Source organism: Equus przewalskii, chromosome 1, assembly GCF_037783145.1.
Source record: "Equus przewalskii isolate Varuska chromosome 1, EquPr2, whole genome shotgun sequence".
Taxonomy (NCBI): Eukaryota; Metazoa; Chordata; class Mammalia; order Perissodactyla; family Equidae; genus Equus; species Equus przewalskii.
This window is the reverse complement of record NC_091831.1, coordinates 30,843,772-30,862,482: the sequence shown is the minus strand read 5'-3', so window position 1 is coordinate 30,862,482 and position 18,711 is coordinate 30,843,772. Positions and strand designations below refer to the sequence as shown.

At 40.1% G+C, this 18,711-nt stretch overlaps 1 protein-coding gene across 3 annotated transcripts in view; it reads right to left on the bottom strand.

Annotated features, from left to right (window-relative positions):
* The window catches only part of HPSE2 (heparanase 2 (inactive)), a 607,678-nt gene that overhangs the window by 114,940 nt on the left and 474,027 nt on the right, over positions 1-18,711 (bottom strand). The window contains exon 10 of one of the 3 annotated variants that reach the window (XR_011522679.1): positions 1,971-2,010. The exons of 1 other annotated variant lie outside the window; for it this stretch is intronic. Coding sequence is in view for 1 of the 2 variants with exons in the window: in XM_070559521.1 (XP_070415622.1) it covers positions 1,801-2,010 (210 nt within the window). In the remaining variant the exon portion in view is untranslated. Of the gene's footprint in view, positions 1-1,036; positions 2,011-18,711 lie in introns of those variants that run through there. One more of the 3 variants, XM_070559521.1, reaches the window with a different exon arrangement.

The following is an 18,711-nucleotide window of genomic DNA, read 5'->3' as shown; positions in this document are numbered from 1 at the left end:
TGAGGACGCAGAGAAAAGACAGCCATCTATGAACCAGGAAGCAGGCCTTACCAGACACTGAATATGCTGGTAACTTGATCCTGAACTTCCCAGCCTCCAGAATTATGAAAAATTAATTTCTACTGTTTATAAGATAGCCAGTCGATGATATTTTTGTTATAGCAGCCCAAATGGATGAAGACAGTGGGATATTTTGAGGATTTGAGATAATGTGTATATAGAGTGGCTAGCACATGATAGATCTAAATGAATATAGCTTCTATTAATATTATCTTTATCATCATTATCAATACCATTCTTCAAGGTATAAATCAAATGTCATTCCCTCTGCAAAAATGCTACTTTCTTCCCCGAAATTTCACAACACTCTGAACATACTTTCATTCTGATGGCATAATTTGTTTTTGTCTGTCTCACTTATTGTTTGATGAGTTCTTCAAAGGCAAGGCCTCTTCTCAGCCCAGCAAAGCAGACAATGATTGAAAGCTGACTGTGTTCAAAGCCTTTTGAGCCATATCATTATTTGGAAAAAATTTGCAAATTTAGTTATCAAAAGACAGAGTACTCAAGGTGGGTTATGGCCACATAATTAGAACAGTTGCTCAGAAAACAGCCTTGTACATGCTGAACAGAGCAACTGGTGTATTTTTCTACTTTGTAAATTAAGAGACACTTAAGGCCAGAGAATTTTCCACTGTGGCCATAGCATGTCCTTGTCTCCCACAGCTGTCCCTCTCTACTGTTGATAAATTCAAATTGGCCTAGCAATGGCTGCGAACTCACCAGTACAATTCCTCTCTCTGAGAACTGTCTTGATCCAACTAGTCCCGAAACTAGCTGAACTTCGGCTAACCCCTCCTGCTGAGGCCCTATTAAAAACTTCTGCCCTGCTTCCCCAGGTTGGAACACTCCTTCAGAACCTTCTCTTGCCTGGCATTTTTGAATAAAGGCTTATGCTATCGTGCTCTGGTTGATTTTCTTTACTACAGAAGGCAGTAAAGTATAACGAGAATGACATTTTACGATCTTAAACCAATGTATTTAATTTTTTTATTATAAAATATTTCACTGAAACAAAAGAATACATAAAATAACCAATTTCATTTTCAGTCTCTGAACCAATTTTAGCTTTCATTCTCTGTAAATCTTGTTACCCTTCAGCTCTTTATGTGTTGAATCAAGGACATTCATGCTTCTTTAGAAGGTCAGAAACCACTTAGAGGGGTCAGTGCTCAGCTTTGAGTTTCAAATTAGCCTGAAAAACTTAGTGAGGCAAATTCTTGGAAAACAGATTTTGTTAAGTGCCCCCTCCCCACCCCTAAGTTCTTATAGCTCTTTCTGAACATAGCAAAGCTCAGAGGTCTGAACATAAAGTTTCACTGGAGGCCTTGAGATTGATTGAGGATATGACGTAGGGGAGATTTGGAGAGAATGAGGCCAGGTTGAGGAAGTTGCCTGGATCACATAAAAGAGACCCAGTGTTCATCCCCCTGTTCTCAGGCCACGAAGAAGGAGAAACTGAAAGAAGAGCATACATGTGTTCCACTCTTCATATGGAACTTCTAGGGGAGACTTCACATACCAACATAGGGGAGCTACAGGGGCACAGAAATGGTGGGTTGGTGTGATTCTGCAAAGGGAGGGCCTGAGTCAGTGCTTCCTGTCTGCCGAGGTCTCATTTGGCTGCAGGAGAGCCACAAGTTCCCATGTGCTCCGTGAGGCCACAGAGAACTGCTGAGGGGACTGGTACTCTGGGAGAATCTTGGTGACAGTACAAGGAAGTCCCAGAGTATGAGGAGCTTAGTATGGAGCAACGGTAATGCCCATGCTCAATAGCAGGTACCAACATGAAGCCAAAACGACCTGGTAGCACCTAATACACCTCAGTAAATAACCAGGAAGAATGATTGAGAGAAGGTCAGTGAGTAACAAGATGACAGCATATGAACCATGCAGCCCATCTCCATTACCAGCACATGATGTCAGCATCCCTTTGTACCCAGATGGCATCTAGGAAGAAGAAAAGAAGGTGAAAGAGATCAAAACTCTGAAAAGTCTGTGAAATTACCAGGAAGAAAAGATGAGGTACCTTTAACTGGTAAGTTGATTCTTGTTGTTATTATATTCCTCACAAGCAGGGTTAGGGGCTCAGGAGAGATCAGTTAGTGAAATAAAGTTTGTTTTTTTAAATATCCGAGTTGTAGAGTATAATTTGAAGCCCTTCTGTTAAAACAACATAGTGGCTAAGATGAAGAGCTCTGGGGTCACACTTGGGCTTTAAATCCTGGCTCATCACTTTTAGCAGGAATTGAAATCCTCCTCCTTTTAGTTTCTACCCAGTGGTGCAGTTCTGTGCCTTACAAGAAATCTATGCCTCACAGAAGAAATCTAAACTCTCTTGTACATGACAGCCTCTCACCAGTTGAAGACAGCCTTCACATCACCTGTGAGTTTGCCCTTCTTTCACCTACATTCCCAGGACTTTCAACGCACACTCATGTCACATGGTTTGCAGTTCCTTCACCATCCAGACTGTTCTCCCTAGAAGCATTTGCAAGTTGTCCATATTCCCTTCACACCCATTCCACACTGTTGCACATCACTGTTTGATAAGACCTCACTTTTATCCTTAGCCCTGATTGGAACGGCTCTTTTCATTCCATTTGAATCCTCATCTTTGACTCAAACCCCTCATGGAATTACTGTAGAATTCAGTCAGCCTGTCAGGAAAGGCCTTCTGGCAGCTGTGACTCAACTATCCAGATGTTCACAATTTTCCCTGCCTTGTCTCCATTAAGCTAATAGAGTTAAACAAAAAGATGAGCTGAATTAAAAGGTCAGCTGTTGGGTCCAAGTCCCCTGGTCAGTACTTCTCTGCAAAGCAAGCGTAGAAAAAAGAGAATTAGGCAGGGGTGTCTGCATGTTCCAACACCAGCCCCCGAAGTCTGCTCCCCTTTCTCCTAATAAAAAAAGATAACTTTCCATTCTCTCCAGTACCCATTAAGAAGAAAGAAGCAACCATTCTGCCAATGGGAATCTGTGGTTATACTTCTAGGCATCATGTCATTTAAATATTATGGTATTTAAATATCACTCCTATTCTTTTACTTTGGAATTCTCTTTTTCATTCAGGATTCAGCAGCCACCACAGTGGCTGAAAATAGAGTTATATGTCTAGGGTGGAGTCACAATGTGCCATCTGTGGATAGACATGTCACATCAGCTTTTCCCCAGTACAGAAACATGCAGTTAATTGAAATCTATACCCTAGGATTAGATACACCCAGAATTATATGCCAACTTCACTCTGATATAGCTTTCCCCTCACCAGGGAAAATGTTTTTTATAATAAAGTGGCTTCTAAATTGAGTACAATGTAGTGGTTAGAGAATGGGTCCTAGAGTCAGATTGCCTGGATTTGAATTCCAGCCCCTCCACTCACTAGCCAGTGGGCAAGTCACTTAATCTTTCTGTGTCTGTTTGTCTTTAAGATGAGGGTAATGATAAAGTCTACCTCATACTGTCGTTGTGAGCATTAAATGAGTTAAAACAGTACTTAGACCACTCAATCAATCCAATCAACAAGGGATTTGAATTATGCAAAGAGAGTTTCAACAAGCTATAGTAATCTTCTCTCCTATAGAGTTATACTGATAAGCTATGAAGTTATTTAGATATAGGAAGAATACTGAATTAGGGGTCAAAAGAACCAGACTTGAGTTCCTGACACTGACACTAGCTAGCAAATTATTTTTCACTTCTTTGCTTCAGTTTCTTCACCTGTAAAAATGAGATAGTAATATTGTCTGGTAGTTACCGAGAAGATTATGGGACAATTTATATGGAGCACCGTGGAAATGGCAAAGCATGTACAAATGTAGAAGATTGTTATTACCATTGATCATTATTATTTTTCTCACACTTCATGGGGCATCCAGAGACTCTTATAAGATCAAGATATCCTGCCTCCTAGAAAGCAATAGATGATTTTCTTCAACTCTCTTTTCTAGACTCAGAGAAAACCTCTTTGCATTTCCTTGGCATTAGAACATTTGGTGTTCACTTTTTTTTTTTTTCGTTTTTTTTTTTTTTTGAGGAATTAGCCCTGAGCTAACATCTGCTGCCAATCCTCCTCTTTTTGCTGAGGAAGATTGGCCCTGAGCTAACATCTGTGCCCATCTTCCTCTATTTTCTGTGGGACACCTGCCACAGCGTATCCTGACAAGCTGTGTGTTGGTCTGCCCCGAGGACCCAAACTGGCGAACCCTGGGCTGCTGAAGCGGAATGTGCCAACTTAACCACTACACCACTGGGCAGGCCCCTGGTCTTCACTTCAATGTATTTGTACAACAGTGCACAACACGGCCCAGTTTCCAAGGTCAGAACTTGCCTATAGTGCCTGTACTTTAGTATGGTCTATTTGGATGACTGATCTTTTCAAAAAGTGTTTTCAAATGACAATAAAGGATAAAACACTTCTAGGATGATCTCCTGTAGATGGCCCATAATGCGTTTATGGCTTCGAAGATTGCATCCTTTCCCAGCAAAGGTATCCCATGTGAACTTGAGCTGCAGCTTCTATTGCTTTGCATCTCAGATTCCATCTTGTCTCTGGACTCTGTGCTCAAAGACAACAGTCTTGATTTTGGTCATTTATTTCCTTGAGTTATCTGGAAAAGTTAGTCCAATTTTAGCCAAGCCTTTCTTCCACCAGGCAAATCTTGATATAACCAAAAGCAAAGGCTTTGTTTACCTTTTGTGGGAAATAAGTATCATTTCATATTCCATATTCAAGGACCTTTTCTCTTACATCCTCAGGAATAAGAATGACCTGCCTTCTACCACATGGGCCATGCCAGCTAGAAACCATCCTGAATGTTTTGTAGTCTCCATAACTTTATTGGGTTCTCCCTAAAACAAAATCTCTCTGTTTCTGATTACTTTACCCCAGATGTACCTGGAGCATACTTTCAAGCTGAATCTCATTTTCTTATTTCCTGTCTGTATTTCTAACTTCCCCAGACCCCCTGGATAATTTATTTCTTGTACTAATATTTGCAGTTGAAGAAGTATAGACCTGTTCCTTCTTCATCTTCGGGCTCAGGAAATATCTCCAATCATTTTGCAATCATTTGTGGTCCACAGAGAGCCAAAACATGCCTTTTCTTGGGAAATTTAATCCACATGTTTATGATTAATTTATATGTAAATCATTAAATTGGTGTTTCTAAGACAGTTCATTTGGCAAGTTACCTCTCTCTCACCCCTCAAATCCCCTTTTAAGTCTTATTTGAGTTGGTATGGAACCACTGCACCTAGGTGCTTTTCAGAGCTGGCAAAACACTTGGAAAAGTAGTCCTGAATATATCTGAGATGCCACATGTATTCTGAATATATTATATATATATATTCCATATTGTAGTTGATATACAACTGCCTAAATGGTTGGTGCCTGACAGTATAGAGAGTGATTAAAGAATTTATAATCAGTGTCCCTTCAGGCAGCAACTATAACTGTTCCTCAGAGTGGGACATAGCTTCTAATGGCTTATTCGCCCAAAATTCAAGCTCATTTCAATTTAATTCCAGCCAATTTAGTAATCTTTCATTATGCACCTATTACGGGCTAGGTACAAGAAGTTGTGATATTCCCTGCCTGCAATGTGTTCATTGTCTAAAAGGAGAGACTGACTGCATGTTTGTAACAATGATAGACAGCATGGTATAGTGAGAACCAAGTGTAACATATAATCAAAGTGCTTATGAGATAACCAGAGTGAGGAGTTCCTCTTGGGGATATTAGAGAAGTTGTCAATGGGGATGGGCTTTGAAGCAAACTACTGAGTATGGGGTAATAATGAGTAGGGGTAATAATGAGTAGGTGATTCCAGTGGAAGACATGTAATCTGGGAGTGACTGATTCAAAACAGGATTAGAGAGACAGGGCAAGCCTAGATTAGGGAAAGCCTTGAATGCCATGCTTAGGAGTTGAGGGTGTTATGTAGGCAATAGGACTCCAACAAAGGTTTTTAAATGTTTTTAAAGATTGGCACCTGAGCTAACATCTGTTACCAATCTTTTTGTTTTTCTTTCTCCCCAAAGCTCCCCAGTACATAGTTGTATATTTTAGTTGTGGGCCCTTCTAGTTGTCGCATGTGGGATACCACCTCAGCATGGCTTGATGAATGGTGCCACGTCTGCATCCAGGATCAAAACCCGCAAAACCCTGGGCCGCTAAAGCGGAGCGTGAGAACTTAACCACTTGGACACAGGACCAGCCCCTCCAACAAAGGTTTTGAAGAAGGAGAATGGCATGCCCACATCTCTGACAGATACTGTGGAAGATATATTGGAAGTAGGAGAAACTATAGGCAGGGGAACCATGAGGAGGCCACCACGATGATCCAAATGATGAACCTAAAGAGGTGCCTAATGATGACAGAGAGACTAGAGTAATGACAGGGGGTGGCTTGTCCTTGAGACACGTTGCTGAGATGGACTCTGAAGGGCTTAGAGATAAGCAAGATATGAAGTTTAAGTAGGCTGTGGGTGATCTCTGGGTAAATTACCTAAACTCTCTAGGCCTCTGTTTCTTCAACAGTACATTAAAGATAATATTTCCAGTTGTTTAAAGGATTAAAAAATATGGTATGAAATAACCTAGTTTCTGGCATGTAGCAGGTTCTCAATTCATGGTAGCTCAGAAGATGAAGATGATGATGAAGTGTATGCAGTAGGATTTCTAGAACAGTTCAACACCCATGCTATTGGGTCTCTGAACCTTTTGTATGTTCTAGTCACAGTTCTTTCACATGTGTGTTCTCTATAAACATCTAGTTATTGGCTCATTTTAAGGGCAACTAGTCATTACAGAGATGTGTGGTAGTTAAAGTGATCATTAACAAAAAGACCATGTTTCCTAAAGGGAATTGAACTGCTACCTAATAATCAGAAATACTTTTAAGACCAGCTGTGGGTAATTAGCATGTTTGTACCAGTGATTCCCTACCCTGGTTTGAGACAGCCCAATTCAGAAGACACTTTTTGAGTGTCTATTAGGTATCCACTGTGTATGGGGTGGTAGAGAAGATATAAAGATCAGTATACCAAGTCTCTACTCTTGAGGAACTTATATTCTAGGAAGGGAATATGACAAGTTTGCAAAAGACTGTAAATATTTATAGATAATACAATACTTACTAAATGTATAAAGGGATACAGATAAAATGTTAATGAGGATTAGAAGCAGGAGAGAAAACATTCACTTAGGAGAATTCAAGAAAAGCTCTGAGAAAGAGCTGATCTGTGAGATGGACCTTGAAAGATAGCTAGGCTTTTTTGCTGGATGGAGATGCTGGGGAAGGCAACTTTGGGTGATTGAAGAATACTAATCATGCACTCACACAGTCAGTCCCTTCCTCATTGAACAAACCCTTATTGAGTGTCTACAATGTTTGAGGAAGACAGAGACTACAAAAATAAAGTCTCTACACTCAAGGTTTCATAGTCTCTTTCAGCTCAAATGTTTCTTCCCCTTATGGGAGAGGAGCAGAAAGAGAGATGAACAGGTAAATTGTAATACAGTATGGTCAGTATTTTATAAAGGTTCTGCTGATAGTAACTTTAATTAAATACTATATTGTATTAGTCAGTGTTCCTTAGAGAAACACAAGCAATAATCAATAGGATGTGAATGTGTGTATATCTCTATATCTATCTATCTATGTATCTATCTAAGAGGTTAATTTTAAGTAATTGGCTCACATGATTGTGGAAGCTTGCAAGTCCAAAATCTGTGGGGTAGGCCAGCAGGCTGAAGACCTAGGGAAGAGTCATGTTGCAATTAGAGTTTTAAGGCAGTCTGCTGGCAGAACTCCTTGCTCAAGGGAGATCAGTTTTGTTTCCACTAAAGCCTTCAACAGATTGGATGAAGCCCACATTTTGTTGGATAATGTGCTTTACTCGAAGTCTACTGATTTAAATGTTGATCTCATCTAAAAAATACCTTCACTGAAATATCCAGAATAACATTTGACTAAATATCTGGGTACCATGGCCTAGCCAACTTGACACATAAAATTAGCCATCACCCTATATGAGACAAATGGAAGAAATTTGGTGCCAGCCTGTGTCAGTCAGATTAATCAGAGTGGCTGACAGAATGTCAGATGTAACTTTGAGTATGGCCAAGAACATGTAGGGCTGAGGGGTGGATTGCTGGGAGAGGCAGTCAGCCACTAGCCCTGATTGTCTCTGCATGTTCTTGGTGAGAGTGTCAGAGTGCAAGGCTTATCTGTCTTCTAATAAAAAGCAGTTTATGTAGTTACTCACACAGGTAACTAAGTAGGTTAAAGTGCCCCAGTATGACTACCATATAACTGCTCTCTCCTGGGGGCAGGAAGACTGGCTTGTTTGCTGCTTGCTATAATGTTTGCTGCTTGCTCAAAAAGTGCTGGGCCCTTAGTCCTGAGTTCCTTAGCTGCAACCCGAACTCAGTGCATGTGCAGCATACCTTTGGGCCCATTGCACTGCCCCTGGGACTTGGCAGCCAGGGGAACCAATGCAAATATGCTAACGTTCATGCTTCTCGCTGGGCATGAATACATAAAGCCTTTTGTCTCTGACCCAGAAGTCTTGTGTCTTCTGCCTACATCTATGAAGCAGCAAAGGCTAACATATTAGCTTGCAAGTAGGGTAAAATCAAGGACCCTTCACAGTTCTTGACAGCAAAGGGGTAAGGATGGGATACTGACAGTGACATGACTTTCTGGAAGAGGAAGGACAAGGGCTTTGCAGCCAGGTTCAGGGATATAAGGAGATTTTCCAGGATCTAGTAGTGAACATTCTCACCAAATAGTGGGTGAGGTTGGGGGGTAAGTTTCCCCCAATGCCCTGCCTGTTAATGAACAAAAGTTGAATTAATATTTAGAGGCTGAGTGGTAAGAGGTAAGATTGAAAAAAGCTACCAAAATGGTACTTTAACTGTTCCTTTCTCTCCCCAGAAGTGAAAGAGAAAGGATATTATCATGACAATGGGGCAGCAAGCCCTGCAATCCCAACCTAAAGTCAATGTGGCTGTGGTTACTGAGCCAAGGGGATCCTAAAGCTGAAACAAACAATCTCAGTAATGATGACCTTGCCACCTAATAAGTGGCTTTGGGTGGACTGAAAACATTGAAAGTTCATTTGGCTGCCACACCACTCAAAACTGAAAGTAGTAAATAAAACAATCTTAAAAAAGAAAAACATTTTCTTTGGGGGACTCAAAATTCCCAATTTCAAAATTTACTACAAAGCTATACTAATCAAGACAGTATGGTACTGGCATAAAGATAGACATATAGATCAATGGAATAGAATTGAGAGCTCAGAAATAAACCCTTACATTTACAGTCAATTGATTTTCAACAAGGGTGACAAGACGATTTAATGGGAAAAAGATAGTCTTTCTAACAGATGGTGCTAGAACAACTGTAACCACATACAAAAGAATGAAATTGGATCTCTACCTCATACCATATGCCAAAATTAACTCAAAATGGATCAGAGATCTACATGTAAGAGTTAATTACAAAACACTTAGAAGAAAATATAGAAATAAATCTTTACGGCCTTGGATTAGACACCAAAAGCCCAAGTGATGAAAGGAAAAATAGACAAATTGGATTTTATCAAAATTAAAAACTTTTGTACTTAAAAGACACCATCAATGAAAAGACAACACACGGAATTGGAGAATATGTTTGCAAATCACGTATTTGATAAGGGATTTGTATGATAAAGAACTCTTATAACTCAACAATAAAAAGACAAATAACTCCCTTTAAAAAAATGGCAGAGAATTTAAATAGACATTTCTCCAAAGAAAATTCACAAATGGTCAATAAGTACATAAAAAGGTATTCAACATCATTAGTCATTAGGGAAATGCAAATCAAAACCACAATGAGATATCACTTCACACCCACCAGGATGGCTATAATCAAAAGACAGCCAATAACAAGTGTTGATGAGGATGTGAAGAAATTGGAACACTCATACATCGCTGGTGGGAATATAAAATAGTGAAGTCACTTTGGAAAGCAGTTTGGCAATTCCTCAAAAAGTTAAAAACATGACCCAGCAATTGTGCAACAAGGTATACACCCAAGAGAAATGAAAACATATGCCACATAAAAACTTGTACATGAATGTTTAATATCAGTGTTTTTCATAATAGCCAAAAAGTAAAAACAGCTCTCATGCCTATCAGTAGATGAATAGATAAATAAAATGTGGTATATCCACATGATAGAATATTATTCAGCATAGAAGGGAATGAAGTATTGATATATATTACAATATGGATGAAACTTGAAAACATTATGCTAAGTGAAAGAAGCCAGTTACAAAAGGCCACATATTGCATGGTTCCATTTATATGAAGTATCCAAAATAGGCAAATCTACAGAGATGGAAAGTAGATTAGGTGCCAGGGGCTGGAGGAAAAGGAGAATGAGAAGTAACTGCCAATAGATATAGGGTTTCCTTTTGGGGCGACATTCTAAAGTAGATTCTGGTTCTGGTTGTACAACTCTGTGAATATACTAAAAAAGTTAACTGCACTTTTAAAGAGTGAATTTTATCTCAATAAAACTATTATTTTAAAAAATCTAAATTAATGTAAAAGCAAAGCTTTTCTTACTGGCATGGAGCTGCTCTCTTCCTCAGCACCCCTGATCCTTTCCTTCCTCTCTATCCCAACTCTAGCTGTTTTAAGGAGAAAGAGGACTAGAGGTGGGACTGAAGTCTCCCTGTCTCCATGGAGACAAAGGCCATATGCTTCCATTCAAGTATGCTAGGAAACTTCGGGGAGGAAGGAACTCAAACTCTTATGGCTCTGTTAGATTCAGGTACCCAAGTCACTATCCTACCTGTGTTGTTGGGGAGGAGGGCTCCTGATTTCAGCTAATAAGGTTTGGGCAAGGTTCCCAGTATGGAAAATAAATCTGAAGTGACCTTGGGGGTAAGGTCCTTTGGACCAATTCAATGCCCTGTTGTTGTGGCTTCCAATACACATTCTCTACTGAATGTATACTGGCATTGATGTTTTACATGCTTGTGCTATGAATGCGCATAATGGCCTGATCAAGAAGAGTCACACGTAGAGAAGTAGTAGGACACGTAGTGGGATGTTTACATATAGTGGGAATATTCACATGTAGTAGGACATGTAAATCATTCCCCAATCCAAGTCCCTATTCCACTTTGAGTGGTACCAGGTTGAGAAAGGAAAATCACAGTCTTGATTAAGGTCTAAAAGGCAATGGGGATAGTAAGAGAGGTAATATCTCAGTACTACAGCCCTATATGTCCAGAGGAATGGGAACTAGACACTTACGGTAAATTTTCTCCAACTGAATTCAGTTGTCACTCCTACAGCCTTAGCTGTTCCAGACATTGTAACTGCACCGAATCCATTGCACAGACTGATGGAACTTGGTACACTGTCTTGGACATTGCCAACACCTTCTTTCCTATTCCATTTTCCCCTAAGAGCAAGAGTCCAGATCAGTTCACATTGATGGCAAAGCCTCCAATATGTGTTTGCAGTATTTCCCAGGAGGTAAGATTAATGAAGGGACATTAACGACCTTTTGTCTTTCAGAGCCACCCTGGAACCTTCCTCAAGAAGTAAAATGCCCTAGTGTGGCTCTCCCAAACAATTTAACTGACTTTTGGATCTGGCTCTTCCAACCATCATCAGATGGCTAAACATTAGAGGATGGCCCAGCTCCTGCGCTGCTCATGCTTCTAGGGGTGGAAAGGTTTTAAAGTGATCCCACTTTCAGGGAGGTAGACACGTACATAATTATAATGAGGCGAAATGATAACTGCCATAAGAGAGGTGGGCACTCTATATTGCTCTGTTAATATATTCAGCACAAGCAGTGAAACTAACCTGCTCCTGCATGAAATTGAAAATTTGTCCCTTTCTTCCCTTTTTTCTTTAATTATTAAGTAAAAATGTAAATCTACAAGAGTCAGCCACTGTGAAATCCCAGGTTTTAATCTCCTAGATCCTTTTATTTTACTTGAAATCAGCTTTTTTGCCTCCTCATTGCCGTTCCTACCTGCCTTGGGTGCTAGAGGATACAGTTATCCTGAATCCTTGACTTGACAAAGCTGTGACAGAACCAATCAGAGAGAGAAGATGAAGTAGTAATGAAGAATCACAGAACTCAGAACCACTGGCTCTCTCTTGCTGTGTTCCCTTGAGTAAATTGCTGGACTTCTCTGGGCCTCAGTTTTCTTCTCTTATGAAAGGATGGGTATATCTATCCTGCATGCTTTATTAGGAAGCTGGAAAGCCCAGAGGAATTAATGGATGGAAATGAGCTGTGTAAACTTATGGTGGAAGATAAAGAATAAAGTCAAAGAAGCCAAAGAAGAAAACTATTATCAGGTGGGTTTGTGGAGTATGAAATAAGATGTGGAGGATTTTTAAGATTCTAAAACAAACTATATGTGCCAACTAACATTATTGTAACTAAAATACTTCCTGTTACCAATACTTTTTTAAGTAGTACCTGCCAGTTGGGATGGCTGTTTCCCAGGTGTTCCCATCTTACACAAGTTGTTAGAATTTCATCCAATTCCAGTGAATAATGTTCATTTATTTAGAATAGACAATAATGGTTACATTATTATGTGCTTACTAAGTGTCAGGCACTGTCTTAAGCATTCACAAGAACTCTATGAGGTACAGACTATTAGCATCCCCATTATACAGATGATGGAAGATGAAGGAATCTGACAAAAGTGACAAAGCAAGTAGAGAGTGAAGCTGGGATTCACATCCAGATCGGTCTGACTCCAGAATCCAAATCCAATCTCTTAAGCACCAAGCTCTACTGTCTCCCTGAACATGGTGTGCAAACAACACCTGACAAAAGCCTGCCCTCCATATTTCCATTACTGAGCAGTGCACTACGGCCCCCAGAATCTCATTCACTGAGCTTCTTTAGAATTCAGTAAGGATAGACTATGAGCAGGGCATTATGGGGGATATAAAGATAGGAGAGATGGCTTCTGTTTTCAAGGAGTTTACAGTCAGAGAGAGGAAATTAGATGTATCCAAACAACTCTAATAACAAAAGAAAGTGACAACTCTTATAACAGGACTATAAGAGCCTTGGGAAAAGAGGCATTACTCTGTGAATGATTTAAAAGTGAAATAGTGCTGTTTAATTTTATTTTAAAAGGTTTTATTAATGTAAGTTCAGCTGGGAGGTCTGTCTGAAGATACTGGTATGGGAATCTTGAAGATGAATCAGAAAACGTCAGAGCTGAAGCAGACCTCCGATGGTCGAGTTCAATACCCACATTTGAGGTGGTCCCAGAGCAGCCAGTGCCCCAGGATGAGTGAACTGGTGGCAAAACCTGGAATCAGATCTGGAACTTCCAGTGTTCTTCTGTCCTAAAGCACTCCTTCCTTCCTGTTCTCTCAGCGCGGCAGTGGCTTGGGGGCAAGGACCTGTCTCAGGAACAGTATTCTTTGGGTAACTAACATATTAAAAATGTCCACTAACGACGTCTTGCACAAGCCTTCTCCAATTCTCCCTTCTAGATCCTCCCCTCCAGCCAGGAGTAAGATCTTCTACTCAAAGTTTTGGCTCTGGAGATACTGAGTGAACGAGACAGACCTAACATACCTCATCTATTAGCTATCTCTCCAAGGCTCTATGTTTCGTTACCCCAAACAGATTGTAAACATGGAGAGAAGGAATCTGATTTTATTTTTATATCTCCAGGCAACTAAAACAGTGCTTTGCTTTAGTGTATGTCACAACACCCTAGCATGAGGACATTAAAAAAAAATTATCACTGAAATTTTGTTGTTGTTGTTGTTAGTGCTATCCAATTGATTCTGACTCCTAGTGACCCTGTGTACAGTAGAGAAGAACCCTATCCAGTGTTTTTGCATCATCTTCTCACCTTCTACGGTATGACAACCAACAGATAGGTGGTGTGGTTCCCTGACTGGGAAGCTAACCCCGGGCTTGGTGGTGAGAATGGGAATCTTAACTACTAGACCATCAGGGCTGGGTGAAAGCCCCCTTGGAGACTATAATGTGCACAACCTTGAGAATCACTGCTCTAATGAAGAAGGGCTGTAAGGATTTTGACATCAAGATGAGGGCAGTGACTTCCAGAGTAGAAGGCAGGTCTGCTCAAGTCAAGTTTAGAGTGAGTCGAAACTCTATGTTTCATTCAATCCTTTCAATGCTTAAAACCAAATAAGAGATGAAATAAACAGAGATTGATAATAGTTGAAAGTCAGAGAGTGAGGTACCTAATGACTGATGAATTTTAAAAAATGTATAAATAATGTAGTGCATTTAAATAAGAATTAAAAATGGAATTTATGTGTATTTATTCTATTTCTATTTTAAAAGACCTCTGCTTTTATTTAAACAGACAGCAATAAAAACATAACTGAGTTAGAAAAATATAATGTATTATCTTTGGCTCTCATGGTCACTTCCACCAGAGGCCTATTGGTTGGTTCCTAAATGTCACAACCAGACATCATTGTGCCCTTAGTGTTTGCAAATACAATATTTAAGATGAAATAACCTTAAGCGTACCATATTGTGGCATTCACAAAAGATCTTTCTGACCCACCAAAGGGCATTCCACTTTTTCTTTCCTTTTACTTCCTCCCTCCCTGCCTTCCTCTCTTTCTTGTCAGATTATTTTTAGATAATTTTCTGGTGTTTTAGGTGAACTGATGAGGTTAGGTGGGATGCAGCTTTCCTCATTTCCAGAGCTTGCCTTGCTCCTCCATCATCTGAAGGTTGCTTCAAGGATGGCACACTGTTCTCCTAAGCTCAAGCACAGGGAGGTTGTAATTGCTTCTTCTCCTTAATTTATTTAGGTTGCTACATAATTTGCTGTAGCTGAAATCCCTCAGTATTGCAATCTGGGAACAATATAAATGGTTGATGGCAGAGTGAGATTTTCAATTGTTGCTTCTCAGTGATTCACATAATGTGTTGTCATTAGTACTTTGATGTGACATATCATGGTTTCCAGGGCTTATTGGGCCATTTATAAATACCAAATGAAGGTGTTAGAGCTAGTATTGCAGTGTGGTTACTGCTTTAATTGCCTTCTCTGGGAATGGTTGGCAGCATCTTCTCTGGAGGAAAATAAAATGTAATTTTCAGTTTGTCTTTAACTTTAACTATTTGCTGTCAACTCCTCTCAAGTGCTAGAATCACAGCTTTCCTTTTTTGTTTTTCTAATTTTCTAGTAACTTAATTTTTACAAAAAATATCTACTTTTCATACTTTAGTTATCATTTCTTGAATTGATTTCCAGATATCTGTAAAAATATTCAAATGTATATTATCTCACCACAGTTATGTTCAAGTTATTAACGATAATTACTGTGACTTACAAAATTTTCCATTTTACAAAGTGACTTTATAAATAATAATAGCAGCTAGTATTTACTGAGTACTTACTATGTGGTATAAGATACATATGCATTGGCTCATTCAAACTTTTCCAACAATGCTCTGAGATGGACACTATTATTGTCTCCATTTTATGAGGAAAATTGATGTTTCTTGAGGTTTAGTAATCTCTCCAGGGACACAGAGCTAGTAAATGGTAGAGCTGGGTTTGAAACTCAGGTAAGTCTGATTCCAAAGCCAATAATTTTAAGCATGACATTCAAGTACTCCCCACTCCCAACCCTAGCACAGTTGGCCCCATTTTAGAGAGCAGGAAATGAAGACCCAAGCAACCTGAATGTTTCAGCGCTGCACTTCGAGCCTGCCTCGTCTGATTTCAGGTGCAGAGTTCTTTCTACTTCCAGAGGCAGCTTCCATCACGGTGAGCTGTTACAACTGCTAAAGTGTGTCACTGACATCCCATACACACCACTCAGGTTGATAAATAAACAAAGAATGAAGACTGGTAGTAAAAATTCAGAGGGGTTTCTATTTAAAGCATAAGAAGCAAAAGAGCTGCCTGCCTAGTCAGATGGTGTGGGTGCAGACTCTGATCTGAGAAGCCAGGGTTTAGAGACACAGAGAGGGAAAGAAGCAAGTCATACCCAGTGGGCATGCAGCCCAGGCACTTCGGCCACTGACACGGAGCCAGCCTGAGTCCTGGTGATTGATCCTGCAGTCAACGCCCTTCTCTCAGCAGCTGCACGTTCCCACAAAGGAAGGCTGCACATGGAGAAGTCTTTGTCAAGGCCTCTAATGAGAGGATTGAGTTTCACATCACAGCTACCCCTAAACAGGTACACTCTGCTTCTTTCATCTTCCTGATGGCTCCCACGGGAAAGAAAAGAAAGAGAAAGGAAGCTATACCAAGAAACAGGTCACAAGCTGGTTTGGCTAGGTTTTGGACCTTCCCTGCCCCACCACTTCCAGATCTGCAGCTTTGAAATTCTTTCATTTTCACACACCCTGTGTGGCCACTGGACAACAACGGGAAAAGCTTGCCTAAGCAATTTTTCATAATCCATTTACCATGACTCTCTGGAAAATTAATGCCTTTGCACATGCTATTGCCTCTGTTTGGAGGATTCTCCCCAGACCCAAAACTCTTCTTCCTATGGCTAACTTGCCCTTCTTCTTCAAGATCCAGCTCAGGCAATGTCTCCTCCAGAAAGCCTTCCTTGGTGCTCCATGCTTGGCTCACCAGGCTGGCCTCTGTTCCTCTTTTCTCCTGTTGAAGCACTTCTGCCACAGTCCATGCTGACTCATCTGTCTCCCGTCCACACTGTAAGCTCCTGGAGGGCTAGCACAGTATCTAGCAAGTAGCACGAATGTAATAAGTATTTATGAATAAATGACTCATGAATGATAAATGAATCGGTGGGATAATATTTGTTTAACTATTTAAAGAACTTCTTTCAAAACACTCTATTTTTCTGAGATAGCCTTTATTTTTTTCAGATTATAAAGGCAATAATGCTGATTATAGCAATTTTACATATAAAAAATCCACAAAAAAGAAAATAAAAACTATCTGTAATTGCACCCACTCAAAGAAAACCACTTTTAACATTTGTATGTAATTTTCTATGTGTACACAAAATTGGAATCCTATTGTCATACCTAATTTTCTCAAGGATCATAACGATAACTTCTGAAGGTAGATAGAGGAGACATTTTTACTGCAATTTAAGTGATGAGAAAACTGGAACCCAAAGATACACATCTAATCAATGGCAGAACTAGGACTGGAACCCATGAATTTTGACATAGTCCCAGGCTCCTGCTGTTCTCATGAAGCCTCCTAATTAGGTGGTAGTCTTCTTGCAAGAAGAAATTCTGCATCAATCCAGCACATGGGACATGGGTTTGTAATTATATATTCTTCCTCAGGAAAGAGATAGATTTAAGCTGATCCTATGTCTATATCATGGCCGTGTAGTGCATAAGGGGCACTGTCTCACATTTCAAAGGGAAACAAGGATGGAGCACCTAGGATCTCAACCCTGTGATTGGCCAGCCAATGGAGCTAGGCAGGCACCATAAAGAGTCAGAGTTTCTTTCCAAGAGCAAAATGACATTTGAACAGTGGTGTCTTGCCTGAGAGCACATTGCTATGGAAACCACAGCCATGGGTTCAATCCCATCATAGATTAGTGAGTTGCACTTCAGTCCATGACCACTGACTGTATTCAAGAACAATGTACACAGCAGGTGTTCAATAAGTGTGCACTGGGCTGAATTGAATGTTTACTATTATTCACCAGAGACAGTGGGCAAAAGAGAATGCTGATAGCAAATATAAATGTCCCCACCACTAAGCCAAGTATAGAAAGAATAATTGAATGTGCACTAGTTTTCTATTTTATTCTAAATAGAGGACTAAATTGTAATCCCCAAATGCAAACACACACAGATTGTTAGCTGTTTAGATAAGGAAACCATATCTTATTTAGCTGCATGTCCCCAGAATACCTAGCACAGAGAGAGACACATTTGAAGTGTCAGTGTTTTTTGAATTGAATTATATTTGCTAGGCTGGCGTGGGAGTCAAGAAGATGTTGACTAGTAATTCACCATTCCTTTCCCTGAAAGCTCTGTAAATCAAGCTCTTAAAAAAAGAAGCAAGCTAAATTCCAAAACCATCTCTTAGGAGAAATGCCCATGGCTGGTGGGGTCTGGACTATGTCCACTGAATGTGCAGGTCTCTTCTGCACAAACATTGCTTACTCCCAGGGGAGCCCATGACTGGCTGACTGACTATGGAGCCTCACACGTTCCATCTTTCCCAATGGCAGGGGGGTCAGAGGAAAGGGGTGGGAGTCGAGTGATGAAGCACTGCTGAACTAAATGTTCTCCTCTTCCCAGGAGAAGGAAAATATCACAGCAGGAGGACTGTTGGCACTTTTCTAGAGGAACAACAATAAAGCACATGGGATATAGTTGAAAATGATCTTTCTGAAGACAAGTTTGTTTTTTAAAGGGCCACTCTCATATTCTCTCTTACCTTCGATTGGAATGATACTATTGGAATGGGCTTGTCAGAGCTGGGTTGGAATCCTACAAACTGGGATCAAAGTTGACTGGATGAGTGGTGAGGTAATATGAGATACAGTTGAGGAGCCATTAGGCCAAGAGCCTCACTTTTTCTGAATTTATCCTAGAGCAATAACAAAAACAAACAGTATTTGCTAATAAGAACCTTTCCTGA